Source organism: Callorhinchus milii, unplaced genomic scaffold, assembly GCF_018977255.1.
Source record: "Callorhinchus milii isolate IMCB2004 unplaced genomic scaffold, IMCB_Cmil_1.0 Scaffold3, whole genome shotgun sequence".
NCBI classification, from domain to species: domain Eukaryota; kingdom Metazoa; phylum Chordata; class Chondrichthyes; order Chimaeriformes; family Callorhinchidae; genus Callorhinchus; species Callorhinchus milii.
Window position 1 is genome coordinate 57666607 of NW_024704744.1, and position 21426 is coordinate 57688032.

General features: G+C 40.6%; 1 protein-coding gene across 1 annotated transcript in view; it reads right to left on the minus strand.

Annotated features, from left to right (window-relative positions):
* The window catches only part of LOC103178890 (zinc finger protein 292), a 60160-nt gene that overhangs the window by 26255 nt on the left and 12479 nt on the right, over positions 1-21426 (minus strand). The window contains 2 exon segments of the mRNA XM_042332925.1: positions 4812-4890; positions 10815-10969. Of these exon segments, the coding sequence (XP_042188859.1) occupies positions 4812-4890; positions 10815-10969 (234 nt within the window).

Here is a 21426-nt window from a genome sequence, read left to right on the forward strand (position 1 = left end):
TCTATATCTGGCCACAAAATACATAGTTATTCCACTTTTCATTATATTCTATGAAGCGCTTTAAGACATCTCAACATGATTATTATTCTCTTACTTAAAATGTTCCACTCCCCTGAACTCTTCAATAAAATCTATTTCTATCATTTTCTGAAGCACTGCGATTAATATTCTAATGGCAATTGATATAAAGAAAGGTTTCCTACATTCCCCTTTCACTCACTTAGCTCTAATTTTAAAGTTATATTCCCTCGACTTAGACTCCTGTATCCATTCTTGTGTCCAAAGTGTGCCCCACAGTGAACTATATCATCCACTGCCTGTCCGTTCATTCTTTCCATGTTGTTTTGCTTTCTTCTCCACTTATTATACTTCCAAGTTGATTGTCATCTACAAACATGGATTCCCATAACATAGTGGTTAACAGGCTCACCTCGCAAGCAAGAGGACCAGGTTCAATTCCCAGGCAGGCAAAATCTTAGGCAAGTTTTCTTACTCCACATGTTTCCGTTTACCTGGCAGAAAGTAGGAACCTGGTTTTCGTTGATTGGCGGATTGCTTTCTGCCAATCGGGGTAACAACTGGATTCCTACTTATTGCTAGGTAAACAGTAATAATCCCTCCCCCCAAAAAAGGAGTAACTGGCTGCCCCGTTTCACCCCCCAAATACAGTCAATCGCTTGATAATATATTCTGTGAACTGCGTTGAGACACCTCAGTGATAAGGTGCTATATCAAAAGAACTAATTATTATAATTTACTCTGTTCTAATCCTATGTCCAGGTCATTTACATAGTGCAAAAATTGGGGGCCCCAGCACAGATTCTTGTGGATGCAATTTTATCCAAATTATCTGAGTTGGAGATTGCTTCCAATTCCATGCATCTTAATCTTATCGTTTAATATTTTGTGTACTACTTGGTCAAATACCAACTGAAAATATATGCAAATGATATCTTTTAACTTACACCTCAATAATGATGTCAAAGAATTCTATTAGATTGTTTGGACATGACCTGCCCTTAAAACCATGGCTCTTTCTAATCAGGTTATATATACTTGTCCAAGTGGTCACACTCTTTCCCTAATGATAGAGCTCACCGACAAAACTCAATGGCTGCACTTTACAGTATATCCTATGAAGTGCTTTTGAGCTTTCCTCCTGATGGAAAGCACTATACCAGATGTAAGGATTATTATTTTCATTTTCCCATTACTGACAGTAAACTCACTGGCCAATAGTTAGATCTGGATTCTAACCATAATCCATTGATCCAGCAAGTTTTAAATGATAATAAATGCATGTCTAATTTCTTCACACATTTTAATACCAAAGGGTGGAACCTGGAGATATAAGAGATTTTTAAACCTTCACCACTTTAAATTAGCCTTTTCTGTAAATATCAAGATGAGTTTTATCAAAGGGTTGTATATACTTTTGACTAAATTGTGTAATTTAAACTGATATTGTACTATGTGATTCATACTGCAATGCACCACAATTCATTCTGCAACGATATCAGGTTTTATTTCGCAGTAAGTTGCAAGCTGCACACATCCTGCCTACAGTAGTAACACACTTTATCATTCTGGTAAAACTAACCTTTTAGTGAGGCATAGAGTTTCTAATTTCATCTTTAGCATCTTTCACATTTGGAGGCAGTCTCAAAACGCTTGACAGCATTTACTGTAAATTCAAATGACTGCCTATTTTAGCAATGTTCCACAAACAGCCATGAAGTGAACAAGCAATTTTATCTGTGAGATTATTGGCCAGGACTCCGGAAGAAAATAATACCATGGGATCTTTAACGTCCACTTCGTTTTAACATCTCATCTGAAGGACGGCACCTCCAACATTGCAAGAACCCCCCCAAATACTGTATTGGAGTATTAGCCTAGACTGGGAGTTTGAATTCCTGACATGGGGCTTAAACCTACAACCTTCTGACTCAAAAGCCAAAGTACTACCATCTGAGCTAAGGTTGATAACTGCATTTTACTGTATTCTGTATTGATAAACAAATAATTAAAGCTTGACAATGTTTTCAAAGATAGAAATAGAATATGAAAATTATTCATTTTAAACTTCGGCCAGGAAGCAACCAAGCACCCCCTTCCACTGCTGCTAAAATAGACTAGACTGCAGGTAGTTCAGTAATCAACAGTACTCTATGGGAAAACAAGCTTCCAAAGTAGAAAGTATGCTTCTATTCTAAGTATAACACCATCCCTACTAGTAAATATTAAAAGGCACTACTGAAATGTAAACTGTTTTACTAATTGTATTGAATTCTTGCATTCAAAATAATAAAATGTGGGTTAAAACAAGCCATAACAACACAAAATAGGAACTCTAAAGTATTGTAAGTTAGATGATCCTATCCTTAAACATACAAATCTGATCAGATCATATGAAATCAGAACCAGTCACCCTGACAACCATATTACACACTGCAACCCAATCTGATAAGTACAGGATACAGCTGCTGTTTGTGTTAAATCAGAAAAACTGATTCTCTATAAATTGAATTAATTCAGCCTCTTATCTTAATGAACTATAATAGAAAGTATAATTCCTGTACAGTTGTGCTTTTTCTATATTAATTTACTTTTTCAGTTCAACTACAATGAGTTTCTAGCACTACGAGATAAGCATCCATTAGGTAAATTATTTTTGTACGACTAAATAAAATTAACGATAATTTGACATCCGGAAAATGATTTCATACTGCAATCAACAACAACTTGCGCTTATATAGCGCCCTCCACTCAGGGTAGCGTTTCAGAATACTTAACAGTGGCGGAGCCTGGTTCCGAGCCGGGGTGGGTGGCGGGGGGGGGGGGGGGGGAAATCGTAAGCACAGTCAAAAAGGAAGGTTTTAAGGCGGGACGTGAAAAAGGGGAGAGAGGGGGCAAGGTGGAGAAATTGAGGGAGAGTGTTCCATAGTTTCGGGGCGTAGTGGCTGAAAGCGCAACCTCCAATGGTGGAGCAGAAAGTGTGAGGGACAAGCAAGAGGCCGGTGCCAGTCGAGCGGAGACACTGGGTGGTGGATTGGGGAGCGAGGAGGTCAAAGAGATAGAGAAGTGCCAGGGAGTGAAGCGATTAAACTAAAATATAGCAGATTAAATTGTTACTCATAAAAGGCTATATTGGAAAAAAATGCACCATTTCTCAAAGCACCACAAAATAACATTATTCAGTCATAGGCTTTAGCAGTAATACCATGAGTGTTGTTTAGGCTAGGCTTTTCAATATTCAACTGTAGCACCAAAAAATATTTTATAGAACAAAAAACACTAGGAAAATGGGAATAGAATAAGGGCCATTAAAAGCATTGTGTGCTTTTCCAGTGAAGTGGACATTTCTACAAACACTATATTACAGTAAAACTTGCACAAGTCATATATTTATAAATCATATAAACTCCTAACTCATAGATTCACCCAAGTCCCATTCAATTTCCTATCAAAACCACTTTACAGAGTTCTTTAGTCTACATCTCCTAACTCGTATTAGCGCTCCCCTACTCTCCATTACTGCTGCGCTTACCGGAGGCCTTGAATCTCGGGAATTGACGTCCTGGCCCGTCGATGCATGCTGCATTGAATCGTGGGAAATGTAGTCTTCATCCATCGACACATGTAAGGAAGAACTTCATTTCCTGCGACTCAATGTGATTCCAACATTTGCCAATAAGTGTGGGTGCAGTGATTGGTGAAGACGCATTGAATTGTGAGAAATGTAGACTTATCCCGTTATGTGTGTGCATTTATCAGCTGCAATAAATTACTCATGCGCAGTGTAGATTTCTGATTAAATTGGATTTTCTACAATCCCTACAGTTTGCGTATAACTCGGACTTCGCGTAAGTTATATTAAATGTTATGGTCCTGACTGATACTATACAGTGAGTTTTACTATTTACTATCTCGGCGATCATGACCACAAACTCCTAATCAACTCTCCTGATGCTATTATCAGCACTCACCATTTAAGTAAAAATGTTCAAAAATTCAGCAGAACAAAAATGAAAAGAATATAAAAAAAATGTATCTTAGATTTTAAATGCAGTAATGATGTTAATAAACTTCACCGGTAATTTTCTGGTTTAAAAATCAGATAACAACAATAATAACTTGCATTTATATAGTGTCCCTGACACAGGGTAGCGTTCCAGTGCGCTTAATGAGAAAGCCAGGTATAATTAAACATTTTAATACACGCCTATTTTTGGCTAATTATGCAAACCCAAACCACTGATTTGAGTTTTCAAATACAATTTCAAAAAATACTTTTCCACAAAAAAAATCAAAACATCTGGAAGTTCTTGTGCCAGTGACAATATATGCCTCTTTGGTAACTTCAAATTAAATTTGACTTTCAACCTCAAAATTCTATGAAGAGTCGACAGGTCAGAATTACTTGCTTTTTATTTATATTTCTCGCCTTAGTAGAAACCATTAATTTATTTTCCTTCTTCCACTGCTCTTTTGAACCCTTTTGAACTTATTTGCAGTTGGGGTACATTTCAGCCATAATCTAATATAAGGGCAGAACAGGCCCAAGGTGCTGAATGGCCTACTTCTGTTCCTATGTCCTAACCCACATTACAATCTCAACTCATAAAATAAATTGACGTTCCAGAGGTAATGGGGGAGTACTGCATTATTGATAGTGCAGTCCTCAGGATCAGACAACTTTGTACCTATTTTTGTGTTTATGACCTCAAGATTGAGAGCGAAAAAGGAAATGTGCCTCTAAATTATTTTATCTACCAACACCTGTACACTATCAAAGGAGCTCAACTTACCTGCACAGAGGCCTGAAACTGCTCCCAGAGTTTGTCTGGTACTTCATCGGGTAAGCAGAGCAAAAGTTCAGTACAGCTCCTGATAGATTAATCAAAACATTAATAGAAAATAGTTACCACTTTTCACACAATATTACAAGCTTACCCATTACATTTTTAACGTACACTCTGACCAACTATACAAAAGCTTAGCAAGCGTTTTCTTAGTAGTTATTGCAAATACTTTTGTATTACCTGACAAAATGATCAAGTTGAACTGAAAATGTTGCAAAAATAAAGAAGCAACAACCCAATAAAACTGCAAGATCCATTGTTTATGTAACTGAAATGTAAAACCAAAATGTAAAAACAGAAATGTCATGCCTATACATTTATTGCACACATGATTGTTATGATTATAGTATGATGCACAATATCACATCCTTATAATTTATGCAGATTATTTACAGAGATACTTAAAACTTGTAAGAAACAGATCAAAAGATGGAATATTTGGAGCTACATTTTACACCTCAGAAAAAGAATGCAAATCAAGCAATACAATGCTATTGCAGGATGGGCCACTCGCCTATGTACAGGTGATGACCCGTTTCTGTGGCACATTGAAGATTCATATTGGCTTTAAAAAACACACTAGATTTGTGGCAAACTGCATGGAAACAATAAACCATTTAAAAATGTTCTACTTAATTACTCATGAATGTGAATTATTTCAGTGATGCATTATAGCAGTAGACAGAAAAGCAGATTGTCCAGTTCACTAGTGTAATGGAAGCCAACAGCTAAACACACACAATTAAATTTAAAAAACATGGCAGGGAGCGTTAGTCTGTTTTGGAGTTCTGATTGTGAGATAAACTGACTTCCAACATTGATTTTTGTAGTTTATTGGAAATATTGGTGCTGTCAAATTATGTGACAGCTCAAATTTATCAAGCTATTTTTTAAATTTTGGAGCAAGTGAAAACTGATATCACCAAAAGTTTGTCCAAGTAAAATTCTCAGATGAATGAAAGAATCAAAGCATGATGACGATAAACCCTTGACTATTTTAAGAATCCATTCACTTTGTCATGGTTGATCCCTCTGAAAACTTAAAACACTCAACTCCTTTGGTTGAGAGAATTGCATGAGCTCCATTGCTACTTGGGTCTGATCTGAATTTTACCAGGACTTGGTGAGACTGGGAATTCCTGGTATACAAAAAAATGAAGTTACTGAAACATAAAGTTTGTCAGGCCAGACAGGGATTCCCTCAAACACCACAAGCAGCCCTATAACAGATCAATAAGAGTGGAAAAATGCGGCAATATGACATCTATTTTGTTATTTGTTCCATGATTGCCCTTGGAATATGTAATGATACTTAATGGTTTTCCCTTTGAGGGGAACAATTTGTGCATTTTTATCCAATATGAATATTCCCTTATGGATTCCAGAAACTTGCATCAATATCCATTCCTTCGCAGTAATGCTTTACTTGGACTATAGGAGACGTGCCAGTTCTGGTTTTACTGCTGCTTTGGGTGTTTTCCAACAATATAAATGGGGTGAATTCCAAGGCATTTGCAAAAATGCTTCTGAAACAGTTATAAATATAAAGAAAAGATTAAGTTATCTGTGTTTTTTTAATGATTACCAGTTCTAAATTGATTGGGGTGAGGGGGGAGAGAAAGGAAGAAGAAAGAAGGAACATTAACTATGAAGATGAAAATACTGATTTGTTTGAAGCTTAAATATAATTGCATATATGCATTAGCAAACAGCAAATCTTAAAAAAAACATTGAGCAAAGAACATAGCAAAAACATCTGGATTCTGTTGGTTGTTGTGCAAGAAAACGGAACTCAACGATCAACATTTATGTACTACAAACTGCAAAACAGCACAACATTTAATGAAATGCCAAGATACCACACAGACTCTTTGATCAGTTATATTGGTTATGCTTGCAGTCCTGCAACCTCAGATTAAGCATCATTTCTAAGATTAAAAATTGCAAGTCCATTGATGTATCGACTTTACTCTACCCAGATTAGGGATAGAATGCTCTACGGTAGGTCTGAACCTGCAGCCCCACTGACCACATCAACCACAAAATAAAGCATCTATTTCTAACCGCTTAAGCCTTACTTTTTTTTCCCCCCCAACAAGTATCCCACCTGTGGCTTTAAAATTACTGAACCAAAGCCAAGCCAAACATTTTTCCATCAGTTTAAACCACTAATAAGGCCAGAATTAAAGTTGGTGCAGGAGGAATACATAAAAGAATATCCTACATTAACAGTCAATTTCAATTAAGAGACTTATTTCTGCCATGGTGTGCACTGCAGAAGGGACAAGATTTTTCAGCACATACCATCCAGAGTACCAATAATAGAAGCAGTAGATGCACATGTTGCATGTTTAAATGGAAAATTATGCAGTGGCAAACACATCTGACTTTTATCATTTAGTTATTTCAGGAATTCACTTATTGGATTTTGAAAATTTTTGGCTGTTATGTTGACATATGTTTGAGGACAAATCAGATGGACTGAACAAATCAGACTCAGCTGACGAAAACAACCTTCCCCCCCACCTTTCTTCTAAACTTTTGTTAAAAAGAGCTCCAAAGCTAGGTTCACAAGCTTCAAATCACTACCATCTTCACCAACTTCAACTGGCTCACACTACCCCAGTGACTTTTAAGACTAATTCTTATCTTCAAATCCTTTTGCGGTTTTGTCCTGCAGTGTAAGCAATTTCTTTCAGCCCTATTCTACTGAGTATTCCCTCCACTTTTTCCTGAGTCTTGTCCATGCTTGTTCCTCACTCTTTCCGTCTCACAATTGGTGGCTCTGCTTTCTTACCTTTCTCTCTGCTTTCCAAACCTGCTTTCCAAACACATTTCTTTTGGACAATATCCTTAAAACTTCTTTATTTATATATCTGTTAAAGTTTCTAGACAATCACCCAATGTGAAAGGCAATTCAAGATGTCATAATACCACTGAAATCCTGTAATACCATTTCAGGTTGGGCCAAATTTCAAACCCTAAACATTTAATTTAATTTAAAAAACTAAAGAAATGTTGGAATAACATTTTCAGAGTATGACATGTTTGCATAGAAATATAAACTAACATTTTCTGACCTAAAGCCCAACAGATAGTTGAGATATTTGCAGAAATTGTGTGCAGCTTTCCAAAAAGCAAAAATTGCCAAATATGTGGCTTATCCAAACGCAAGGATTATTAACAATGAGTTTAACGTTTTTCCAAAAGTGACAGGGGAATAACCACAAACTTGAATTGGGTGGGGAAGGAAGGTCAAGGAGGAGAAAATACATGAGAAAGGTAGTGTTGACTTCAAACAAGGACTTGAGAGATCCTGGCCGCTTAGGCGACCAGATATCAGTGCTATCAAGAGAGGCACAGGAAAATATTTCAAAGAATTCAACAGCTTGTTTGAATTAAAACACATTTGATAGTCTGAAAATCCTATTGTAACAGTTCTTTCATTTTGAACTTTTTTGATTAAAATAAAAATACAAAAAAGGAAGCTACTAAAAATACTGCAATTTAAAAATTCAATAATGGCCAGGAAAAAAAGCCAATTTGCTACAAGCCAAGACTAAAAGGTCTGCCTTTCAAAATAAGGTTCAGAAAAGCTAGAAGGTAATTTATATGTTTAAATTATTACATAAAACATGCAGGCTATTTTCAAATACTGTTATTTCGCTGTATTTGATCAGCCAAAACTATTCTGTGGAGATTTCCCTTTTGTTGAATCGCACTGTAAACAGCTGTGTTTAATAAGATGGAATTTTATAACTTCTCTACTTAGAGAGATCCAGCCCATGCTGAAACAATTAAGGCAGTCCTGGTAAAAACATATTCTTTTAATAGTTTTTATGATTCTAATTCCAATCTCACATCCAATGGCACACAATTAACAACAAGTAGAGGCTATGTGGAAGATTACTTGGCATTAAACAATTTTCTATTGTAAAAGGAAGTTTTGATTGCTAACAGGAAATAAAATTGGAATGTACAGTGCTGGATGGTACAAACAACTATGGGAATTGAAAGGAGGATAGCAATTACAATAAAAATCAACCTTTTAAACTTTAGGTATAATCTGCAAACATTATGAGATGTATGCAATTAATAGCTCATCAGTAACTTGAAATGGTTCAACAGAAGCAGCAGACAAATTACAGGACTAGGTTCAAATTTATGAACACAAAAATGGCGTGCTTAAGTAACCTTCCTGAGTCATTAGATAATAAACTAATTCATTCACAACTGAATTTATTTGCATTTAGACCATGCAAGAGAAAGAAAACACAATGGGAAAACAGAAAATTTCAGATAAGATTTTGATTTTTTTTAAAATTCCGATGGATCAACGATCGTGCTTCCTTAGCACAGCAGGTAATTAAACCAAGGACAGGATGAACAGGCTGCACATCTCCAGCCACCTGCAGCCTGACCCAATTTCCAAGCCAACACATGGGACAGAGCCAGCAGGAATATTGATCCTTTGAAGTCTGCTATTCCTTTTGACTTGGAAGTAGGCATAGCTAGCGAGATTATAACTAGCATTTGTAATTAATATAAGAAATAGGATAAGGTCGGCCAAATTAATAAAAATATTGATCTATTCATTTTATAGACAGAAAATGAACTGTAGGCCTTAAGCTTTTGTTTGTGGTAGAATGTTCAATAATACATTCCCAATTAGCAATTCAAAAACTAGTTGTAAAAATAACTTGTCCAAATTTGGGCTTTGGCTACCTTTCTAAATTCACCAATGTGACATAACCAGGCAAAGTAGACTGTGATTAAATCTCCTGGTCACCTGCCACTTCACAGGATACTCAGGACCAGTGAAAGACAACAGGAACAACAAATTGTATTTATATAGCACCTTTCACATAGAAAATACATCCCAAGAAGGTGGACAGTAGAGGGATTGCACCCAAGTTGGGATTGGATTCAGGAGAGGTTGGGACCAAGAGTGTCAGGGATGGGGGGGTGGGCTGCGGGGGAAATGCCCGGAGACTTGGTCAAAAGAGAAAGGTCTTGAAATAGACTCTGAAGGAGGCAAGGGATGGGGCAAGGCAAAGGCACTCTGGTATGAAAGGCAGAGAGTGAAAGCCCGACCGTCGATAATGGAGTGGGTGGGGCATCCTCATCTTCACCTTCAAAGCTCTCCATGACCTTGTTCCTTCCGTACCTCTGTGACCTGCTAACTCAATATAGACCAATCCGCTCCCTCCATTCATCGGGCTCCAGCCTGTTCCATGTCCCCCGCCCGGCCTGCCCCACCATCAGCGGTCAGGCTTTCAGCCCCTCTGCCCCCACACATTGGAACTTCATCCCACAGACCCTTGGCCTTGCATCCTCCCTTGCCTCCTTTGGACCCGGCTTTGAGCGTGCCTTCGGTCACCCCCGTACCCCTACCCGCCATGCCCTCCACCCCTCTGGATCCTAACACCCTGCTCGGGTCCAAATCCCTAACTGTTCAGCACCTTGGGACGTCCTCCCGACGTGAAAGGCTCTGTACAAATGTAACTTTTTGTTGTTATACTCTTCTCCTCCTCATCTGAGCTGTATTTTAATGCAAGCACAGACGTAAAGATTTTTTAAAAAAAGCAATGATCTGACCAATTCCATGAAATGGTTATTTTTAATTGGATACTTTGTAACTCTGAAGTCTCATAACCTGATCAAAAATTCTCAGGGGAAAATTATAAACTTGTAATAACTGATTTGATAGAGATACAAAATACAGCTCACAATGTCTACAAGTAACTGGTTCATGCACAAAATCTATCTTTTGCTTATCCAGTTATATAAATATTTGCAAATTAGCTTTTTAAGGAAATAAACAAGTTGACCATTGCCAAAGTGTATAAATACAGGGTGTAAAATTGACCGTTAATGGTTTGTGTCAAGCCACCCACTTAAAAGCCCTCTGGAAAAGAACTGAAAGCTACTGGAAGAAGTAGTACTTACAATGCGAGTCGATCAAGTACAAAGCATACATTCTCACATTCAGAAGTGAGGTATGGCCGTGCTTTAGAGTAACTCTGTATGGCCACTGTATACACCTCCAACAAAGGCAAAGGGTCTTCAGAGATTTTCCATTTCCCAGCATACTGCACTAGTGTCTGTAAGGGATTTAAGAAAAATAATTCAGAAACCTTATGTGCATGAAGCCAGGTCAATACCAGATTACAGTAATTTATGCTGCATTCTATTGAGCATTTGTAAACTGTACTTTGGAGCTAAATAATCCAAGTACTGTATTATTCTTGATGGAAACCCCAAAATAAGTACCACCCCAACAACTTACCATTTAGTTCTGGGATAAAATTTTGGCAAATTCAATCAACTGTAATTCTATTCATCTTGGTGCTAATAACACTTGTCTGCTAATTCAAACTTCATTGTATATCGGAAAAGAGAAGGTGGAAGACAAGTAATAAAAAATAATTAAAAATAAAGAAGTTAATATTCAAAATAGTATTTGGAAGAAGGACTCAAAAGATGTTCAATTTGCATGAAAAAATATTTTCCCAGCAAGAAAACCAAGGGCATTGCAACAATCTATCAAAAAACAAACCCATGAACATAGAATGCTGTAGTGATAACATTTGAACACACACAGTGGGATTTTGCACCATTATTTTCGATCTTCATCAAGCCCCAATCATATTTCTAAGGAGAATGAAACAGCTACTGCAGATTCTTATGAGAAGTAGATGAGCAATTAGTTGAAAATTGCAGTTTATGGGTCTATAAATTTATTTCCCTAAATAACTACTTGCTCATATTGCATTATTCACTGCATACAATTATACCATTGTAACACGGTGATCCGCAAAATAACAGGTTATATTATACTGCAGTCCAATTAGTACTCCTGGTTATTAATAATAATAATTGCATTTGATACATCACATCCTTTAGACATTTCAAATAGTTTCACTATTTGAATGAAGCGCGACAGCATTCAGCCATGTTCCACAAACTGCCATGGAGTGAGTGACCAATTTTATTTGGGGGATTGTTGGCCAGGACACCGAGAGACACTCTCTTTTCGAATAGTACCATGGGATCTTTAATATCCACCTAAACAGGCAGATGGGACCTTGGTTTAAAGTCTTATCCGAAGGACAGCACCTCCGACAATGCAACCCCCCCCCCCATCACTGCACTGGAGTGTCACCTTAGACAATGTGATTTGAAATCCCAATGTGGGGCTTGAATCCACAATTTTCCAACTCAGAGTCGAGAGTACTACCTACCACTGTGCCAGGCTGACACACCTGGTTCATCAGGTGTTGCTGCTGATGTCACCAAGCATCACTGTACATGTATGTAATGTAGAGGAATCCAAACTGGTCAGTTGCAGCTGCTGTTGTAAGCTTTTCCAGTTATTTCTGGGACGCCATTAGTTTCTGGGACTCGGCGGCCTTCTGCAACTGTGCGCCATGCACAGCACGCAGGTCAGCGCCAAATCACACGGCCGTAGGCTTCAAGTCCACCATGCGGAAACCTACAATATACTGAATTAACCACACCGAGTTTATTCAGATCCGAGTCTGTCTCACCCTAACAAAGTGCTTCATCAGAGCGCTATGTGAATGCAAGTTGTTATAGTAAAAGATTCAGGCAAGAATATACTGTTGACCTGAGCCAATAGAAAAGTGCGGAAATATTTGCCAAAAATTGCAGGGCGTTTATCGGCTCTTGCCGAAAATCAGGGGTCCTTATTGAATTTTGCAGAGAACTGCACTGTTAGTGCTTTTGAGAGATGCATTTTGTGAAACAATCTGGATTAAAACTATAGGAATATAGTTCCTGACATGTAGTCATGTTTAAAACACTAAAAATGCTAATTTGAAAAGTACAGCACTTACCAAGAATTGGTTGCAGGAGCTCAGTTTAGGCCATGGGCACCGGACGAAGCCGATTTCCCACTCGCGAGGCTTCCGCAATCTTAAAACTCACTGCTCCACGCATGCACGAGTGGAGCCGCTCCACCCACAGTTGCAGCGTTAAGCAAACAGCACGCATAGGCCCAGGGCCTAGCACACTGTGTGTACACATGTGTAGCGGAGGGGGGTGTTTGTAGCGGATTCCTCTGAAAAAGTGCGGCCCACTTTTCTACTGGCCCAGCTATTGACCCATCTAGTCTACAACTTCCCAAAAGATTCCTTCTGCACATCTATTTCATCATCCTATGACCTTGGATAGTGTTCCAGCCATTAATTATCTTTGTATGTAAAGAAATACTCACTAAAATGGTCTGTCCTAAATTTTCCCTTTATAAGCTTCAGCCTATGAAACTGGTCAAACAAATCATTCTGTTTTTGTGGGCAAAATGCAGCAGCCAGTTGCGCAAACAGCAAAATCCCACGGAGTGAGTCACCAATTTTATTTTGGGGGTTTGTTAGCCAGGACACTAGGAGAAACTCTCTTCTCTTTTCAAATAGGGCCATGGGATCTTTAATGTCCACCTGAACAGGCAGATCTCGGTTTAACTTCTCATCCAAAGGACGGGTTGCTACTCTACTCCTCTTAGGTGTCTATTATCTAGACTAGGGATGGCCAACCTGAGGTCTATGGACTGCAATTTGGCCCATGCGAATATTTTATGCACGCATAATGTGGCCCACAGGCTGCAAGTTGGCCACCCTTGGTCTTTTCTATAGACAGCTTATTTTTCCTGCCAAAGTGAACTGCTTCACATTTTTCTATATGACAACAACAGATTGCATTTATAATGCAACTTTCACATTGGGAGGTGCTTAAACTTCTGTCTGTTTTGCCCATTCTGCTTTATGTCTTCTTGCATTCTTCTGCAATCCCCTTCACTATTTACCACACCAATAGTTTGGTGTTATCTGTAAATCCTGACACCACACGTATACCTGAATCCAAATCATTGTACATGGTGAACAGTAGCAGTCCTAAAGCAGATCCCTGCGGAACACCACCTTTTGACATCCTGAGAAGCTTCTGCAACTCCTATCATTTGGTTTCCTAACCATTCTTTAATCCATTCCAGTTACCTCTCCCAAGATTCCATGTGCTCCTGTTTTAATCATGACTTCATGTGGCACTTTATCAAAGGCCTGCTGAAAATCCAGATACACCATCCCCACTGCTTTTTCCTCGTCTACTTTATTGGTTACATCTTCAAAGAATTCGAGAAGTTTGGTCAAGCATGACCTTCCTTTGGTAAATTCATGCTGGCTGCTCTTAATTATATTCTCCTTCTCCAGGTAACTAGATACTTCATTTTTTAATTATAGTTTTAAAACCTTGTCCAAAACTTTATTTTACCAATTATTACTAATTCCCAGCAAATTGGCTAGTATAAAGATTTTTTAAAATCCTTTATGATTCCTTGTTCCACAACCTGTTCTGGTACTTTGTTCTGCATTCTTTCCATCCTTTTACATTTTCTTTTAAAAAAAACATGTATTTTCCTATTCTCTTTTATTGTCCTTAATTTAAAGCTATAACTATTTGTTCCTCATTCTTCCCACCTAAACCTGTTACTAATCAAGAACTTGAACAAAACAGTGGACCTACATCAAATACCCTTTATATTTGATATTAAATCCAGTATTTCAGTTTTCTGTGCTTAGATTTCCTCATGTATTCCATTAGAAAAGGGTATGTACAGACCAAACTTAAAAAAGTTAATTTAATGCCAATTCAAAGTAAAATAAATTTCTCTCTACTCTTCCCTTACGGCAACAATTATTTTTGGTGTTCAAATCCTGAGGTACTTGCAACCCTCTGGTACCTTCTCCATTTTGCCATTCAATTATGGAAGGCAACACAGCTAAACTTGATCCTGTCCTCCCATTACAGCATTAAGTCAGTCTTAAATGAATCCAGCAACCTCGCCTCTATCACCTTTAACTTGTTCCAGCTGTTAATATCCTCTATGCACAGAAATACTAAAATGATCTATCCTAAAATTGCCTGAACATCTGAAACCTGGTCAAACAAAATTATCTTCTTCCCAATTAATAATAATAAACTCCTGATATACCGTCACTCCAATGGAAAAGAACTCAGTGACGATATCCAGGGTGACCATCCAGACACAAGACGTCCGAGGCCACTAGGGGCACTGTGCCCAGGAGGCCCAAGACCAACACATACTGTTCCTGCGCAGAGCAGGGTGACAGGGCAGCCCCGACCACACAACCTCATTTAAGTTAAATACAGTATAATTTTAGGTATACGGACATATGTCTACAAAACATTTTTTGGTTTGTTTTGCTCATTTTAACAACCTTAATCACTTTAACAATCAAGCAGAACCTCATCACGACAGTTCGCTGAGCAGCTGGCTCTGAGTGGTTCAGGCAACTTTGCTCCGATTATATCTAATACTTTACTTATTGGGATATATAAACGGTGACTTTGTAGGTTATAAGCTGGGCCAATAGAAAAGTGCGGAAATGTTTGTCCAAAATTGCAGGGAGATTGGGACATATCGGGCACATTTTTGGCAAATTTGGGGAAAATTGCAGGGAGTTGATTGATGCTATTGAGGTACATTTTACAGCCAACCTAGATTTTTTCACGTTATTGATAAAAACTAAACATGAGGAAATAGCACATATTAGAATATTAGATTGTTGCAAACAAAATTCTTAATTGCTTTTTTAAACAAAAACTGGGAGGGCCATTTTCTGGGGAGGGCGGGGACACGGGACACCAGTGAGGCTACAGGAGCTCACCACCTCCTACCTCTCCGGGCTCGGCCGCAGAGATGCCGGCCCGCCTGCAGAGACGCCCACCCGCAGACATGCCCACCTGCCCGCAGAGACGCTCATCCGTAGACACGCCCAGATGCCCGCAGAGACGTCCACCCGCCCGCAGACACGCCCACCCGCCCGCAGGCACGCCCACCCGCCCGCAGGCACGCCCACCCGCCCGCAGCCATACCCGCCCACTCGCAGAGATGCCCAGACAACCGCACACCCGCGGAGACGCCCACCCACAGAGAGGTCTGCCTGCCCTCCTGCAGAGACGCCGCTCGCCCCAGAGACGCCCGCCCATTCACAGAGACGCCCGCACGCCCGCCCACTCACAGAGACGCCCGCACACCCGCCCGCTGAGATGCCCGTCCGCCCACAGGCACACGCACAGGCGCACACTGACCGACGCTCACATACAGACACTCGAATGAGCAACACTCACACACGCACTCACACACTTGCGCCTGCTCAGGAGACACTCTCACGCCCAAGAGACACGCTCGTGCTCACAGACACGCTCGTGCCCACAGACAGACACCTGCCCACCCATAGACAGCCACGTGCTCAGAGACAGCCAGCCGCCCACCTGCGCACCGAGAGACAGCCAGCCGCCCACCCGCGCGCCCAGAAAGTCAGCCGCCCACCCGCGCGCCCAGAAAGTCAGCCGCCCACCCGCGCGCCCAGAAAGTCAGCCGCCCACCCGCGCGCCCAGAAAGTCAGCCGCCCACCCGCGCGCCCAGAAAGTCAGCCGCCCACCAGTGCCCAGAAAGTCAGCCGCCCACCCGCGCGCCCAGAAAGTCAGCCGCCCACCCAGACAGTCAGCCGCCCCCCCGCGCGCGCCCACAGACAGTCAGCCGCCCCCGCGCACGCCCAGAGACAGTCAGCCGACCCCCCCGTGCACCCAAAGACAGCCACCCGCCCACACGCACCCAGAGACAGCCAACCGTCCCGCAATAGCCGGCCGGAGACGACCCAACCCCCCCCCCCCCCCACCCCATACTCAGAGACGCCCACGCCCCGCAGAGACACTGCTTGGAGTGTCATCTTAGACTATATGAAATCCAAGTCACGACTTCGAGCTTGAACCCACAACCTCCAACTCAGAGACAAGAGTGCTGCGAACTGAGACAGGTAGACATGATCTTCAACTCAAAAGTGTGCCACTACCAGGATTTTCATTTTATGCATCTACAAAATAACAGGCACCTTGGAATGTTTTTATAAGAATTAAACATGTTAACCGGCTCACAAGGCAAACCATTCTCTTCCAAACTAGATTTTCCTCTTCCTCCCACCAATTAGTGAGCTCTCTGTTCAGGCCAATACAGTTAGCTAGCACTGCCAAATTTGCGCTACTACTACCTGCTGAGTTTTGCCATGCAGCTCTATCAAGCAACAGAAAGAGGGCTCAAATTATGCCAGATCAGACTCTCTTCGCTCAAATCCAAATGCGGAGAACCAAACTTAAAAGCCTGAAAGGTGAGAGAGAACAAACAACTTAGAATTAATTACTCTTCTGATTACACAAGTACAAATCACTTTATGCCCTGGCACCTCCCTAAGTCTCTGACCTGCTTACACCTCACTCCTCCACCATCCCTCATCCCCTCCGCTCCACAATCGATGGCTGTGCTTTGAGCCCCTAAGCCCCAAGAATCTGGGACTCTTTGCCTCAACCACTCTGCCTTACCCCTCCGCCTGCCTTTAGATCATAGACCTACCTGATTGTGCCTACAATCTCCTCCTTCTCACTGGCTTGGCTTCACCACTGTTAAGCATTCCAAAACACTACCACACGTAAAAGGCACTATATAAATGCAAGTTGTTGTGTTTTTGACACACAGTTTCCTCAAGAAGGACTGTGTCGACTTATGTCCTAAAAGGTAGAAGAGCAAATCTCGATTATTTGTTGCATTTGCGAAGGAATGATAAAAGGGAATAGTTGTCCTTACATATAGTCTGTTTTTTCAACAATCAAACTAACCTGTTGCAAAAAGTAATGCTGTGCTATGAGAAAGAACTTGCATTTTTACGTATGTTATCACATTGAAGCAAACATCTCAAAGCACTTCACAAATACTAAGCGGAATGATTGTTTTTGTAAACAAACATGGCAGCTACGTACAGCCAGACAGGTTGGAATAAACAGCCGCAAAATGATTAATGAATTAATCTGAAAATCCATTCTTTTTGAAATAGGGTCATGGAATCTTTAACATCCAACTGAACAAGCCAATGGACTGCAGTTTAATATGCCATGTGAAATATGGCATCTCTGAGAATGCACTACTTCCCCAGTGCTGCACAGGAGACTCGACATAGACTGAGCTCAACTAGTAATGTAGCTTTTGAAGAAAGGAAAAGGAATCTTAACAAAACAGGATCCAACTCACAGCGTATTATGCTGTATCTTAAGTCACCATCACCTAGCGCTACATCACAAGTTTGGCCATTTTACACCCAGGTTTAATTGAATCACGATTTGGAATTCCAAACGATAAAGAAATAAATTTGCAGACCGAAAAACAATCTCGGCTTCAAGATGTAAAAGTTAATTAGAAGAATTATAATAAATAATAATCCTTGCATTTGATATAGCGCTTTTCACATCTTCTCGACATCTCAAAGCGCTTCACAGAATAGACTGTAAAGTGAATTGACCGTATATTTGTGGGTGAATTAGTGAATGATCCCAATAGTGAAACCTGTACTTATTGTAAAATGAATGTGAAAGGACATGCGACTAAAACTTCTACTTACATTCTGTGAACATGACACAGTAGTGGAGTCCTGTAGCTCAGTGGTTAGAGCACTCGCTTTGCAAGCGAGAGATCTGAGTTCAATTCCAGGCAGAGGGCGAATCCTTGGGCAAGTTTCCTTACTCCACACAGAGCCTAATAATAATCCCTCCAAAACAAAACAATAATAAATTGGTCATTTTCAATCTACGACTGTTTGTGGGACATTGCTGTGCGCAATTGGCTGCCGCGTTCGCCCACAAATATACAGTCAATTCACTTTACAGTGTGTTCTGTGAAGCGCTTTGGGACGTCCTCCCGACGTGAAAAGCGCTATATCAAATGCAAGGATTATTATTATTATTATTGTATAATAGGAACATTCAAAAACAGTTATTTGCAGAGACCTAGAACAATACTATGATCCAGGTTTGGAATATCAAATTCATGCAAGTACACTGTATTAAATATTACTTTTGCCATCTGCACATGAATCTGTATATAAAGTTTATATATGCCATTTGTAACCAAACCCAAACCAAATCAGAATCAAATCACATCTGCATTAACTCTGGAGTATACAGAACTATTATAGAGTCCAATATGATTTAACTCCAAGTCTCACAAGGACCACTGAAATATAGCACAACTCCAGCACCAATCAGATCTGACAATCTGACATCAATTTCCAGACCAGACCATATCGCCACCAGACCATTTGCAAAATGATTGTTGTCAAAAAAAAACTTTTCTTGGGTTTTTGTCAACTACATTTTTAAAACGGTTATTGCTACAAAATAGAAAAGCCAAATTAAAAAAAGAAAAATGGGGCTATTGTCAACAGTACAGGACTTCCAATACAGCAGATGCAATTAAAATATTCTCAAGAGAACAGTTATGCAGCCATTTCATTTGATGTAACTATTGCATTCACCTAGTTATTGGCTTTCTATAATTTTTGAACTATTATCCCCACTGACTTTTTATTACTTACATCAAACATGTTGTAAGGGCTTGTCAACATGAGAATCCTAGTGCTATACTCCACCTATTGAGGTTTAGTATCCACTTACCAAAGAACATGAAAATCTTGCACATCTGTACAACGACCATTTTGCTCTTTCGTTAAAAAAATTCAATCAGCAATTAACTGCATAGTAAAATGGCCATGATTCAAAGTAAAGTGCGAACATGCATTCCCTTAACAGTATCCATTTCTACCTCACTTGCAAGTTCCATGCAAACCTCAGCTTTGCCTTTTGGGAAGGTAACAATTTTAAGATGCATCGTCTTACAAAGGGATTAGTGTAGAATGCTGATTCCAAAAAAAATCTAAAAATTTCCAACCATAACAATCAAATGGGACTTATAGCTTTACGTTGCAGCATTGCTCCCAACAACAGCTCTAGTTTTAAAATACTGTATAAGCAAGGAAGAGGAGCTGTCACCTCCAAAGGCAAGTTCCCCTCTTCTGCAGCAGCAAATATTCAAAATACAAGATACGTAGAGCTGCTGGACGTGATGGCTATCATGTCCTACTATGCAGGTGTAGCCATGCCATCAGCCTACCTTGTTAGGCCAGCAAAGCAGCTTTTGGAAATAAGGGGAGGTCTGCAGCCACAAGAGTTGAGCTAGAAATGCACGAGCTTCAACGTCACAGTTGTTCCCATATTGCTGCTAGCATCTTGGATTCCATATTGCAAAGTAAGCATAGAGATTTTGTGCACCAGCAACCTCAGGTTACTCAAGAAATAGTTCTACTTGAATAGGTTCACAATAAATGCAGCATAAATATGGAAACGATTTTGGATGAGGGACATGAGTGAATTAATACAACAATAAAATACATTTGTATAGCGCCCTTCACGTCGGAAAGAGGCACTGGGCAGTCAGGGTTTTTTGGACCCGAGCTGGGAGTTGGAGTCAGGAGGGATGGATGACGTCCCAAAGCGCTGGACAGTGTACAGCGTTTCAGACCCGAGCTGGAGTTGGGGAGGGGGGTGGGAGGGCAAAGGGGGGTGGCCGATGAGATGATTGAAGAGGAGGGTCTTGAGGCGGAACTTGAAGGAGGCTAAGGAGGGGGTGAGGCGGAGTGATTGAGGGATGAAATTCCTGAGAGAGAGAGAGACGGAGAGAGAGAGAGTGGCTAAAGGCTCTCCCGCCAATGGTGGGGAGGGTGGGTCGGGGGAGTGGAGCAGGCCGGAGCCGGCTGAGCGGAGGGAGCGGGCGGGTTGGTAGGGGATTAGGAGGTCGCAGAGGTAGGGTGGGCCGAGGCCATGGAGGGCTTTGCAGGTGAGGACTAGGATCTTGAACTGGATCCTCTGAAGGACAGGGAGCCAATGGAGTCGGGCGAGAATGGGGGAGATGGGGTCACGGAGTTTGATGCGGGAGAGGACACGGGCTGCAGAGTTCTGGATTATCTGCAGCCTGTGGAGGGAGGAGTTGGGAAGGCCGACAAGCAGGGAGTTTGCATAGTCGAGCCTGGAGGTGATGAAGGCATGAACAAGAGTTTCAGTGGCCTGAGGTAGTGGCGGAGTCAGGCGATGTTACGGAGGTGAGGGAAGGCAGAGCGGGACATGGCTTGGATGTGGGGAAGAAAAGACAGTTGAGTGTCAAACAAAACACCTAAGTTCCTGACTGATTTAGTGAGTTGAAGTGTGCAACCATGGAGACGTGACAGTGCGGGGGCTGGAGGAGAAACCGTTAGAGGCAACAAAGTGGAGACAGTGAGAGAGATAGATCGAACCAGGCAAGGGCAGGTCCGCGAAGATTAAGTAAAGAGGAGAGGTGGTATATGAGGTATTATGAAATAGGTTTTAACCATTTATTTTACACTGATTCTGTAAACAGATTCTATACCAATTGGGTTTACTAGATACTGAGCTGCAACATATACACCAATCATGTTCTAGTTCATGCCTGGGAAATTTATCGCAATAGCAAAAAGAATCAAAGTTGATAAATTTTCTCTTATTTCATGAATCCCAATGTATCTATATCCCATATGCGATACCATAAATGCATTCAACTAGCTATAATTTATAGTTTATTCTAAGACTTGTAGACTAAATGTTTTCATATGCAATTGGTTGGACT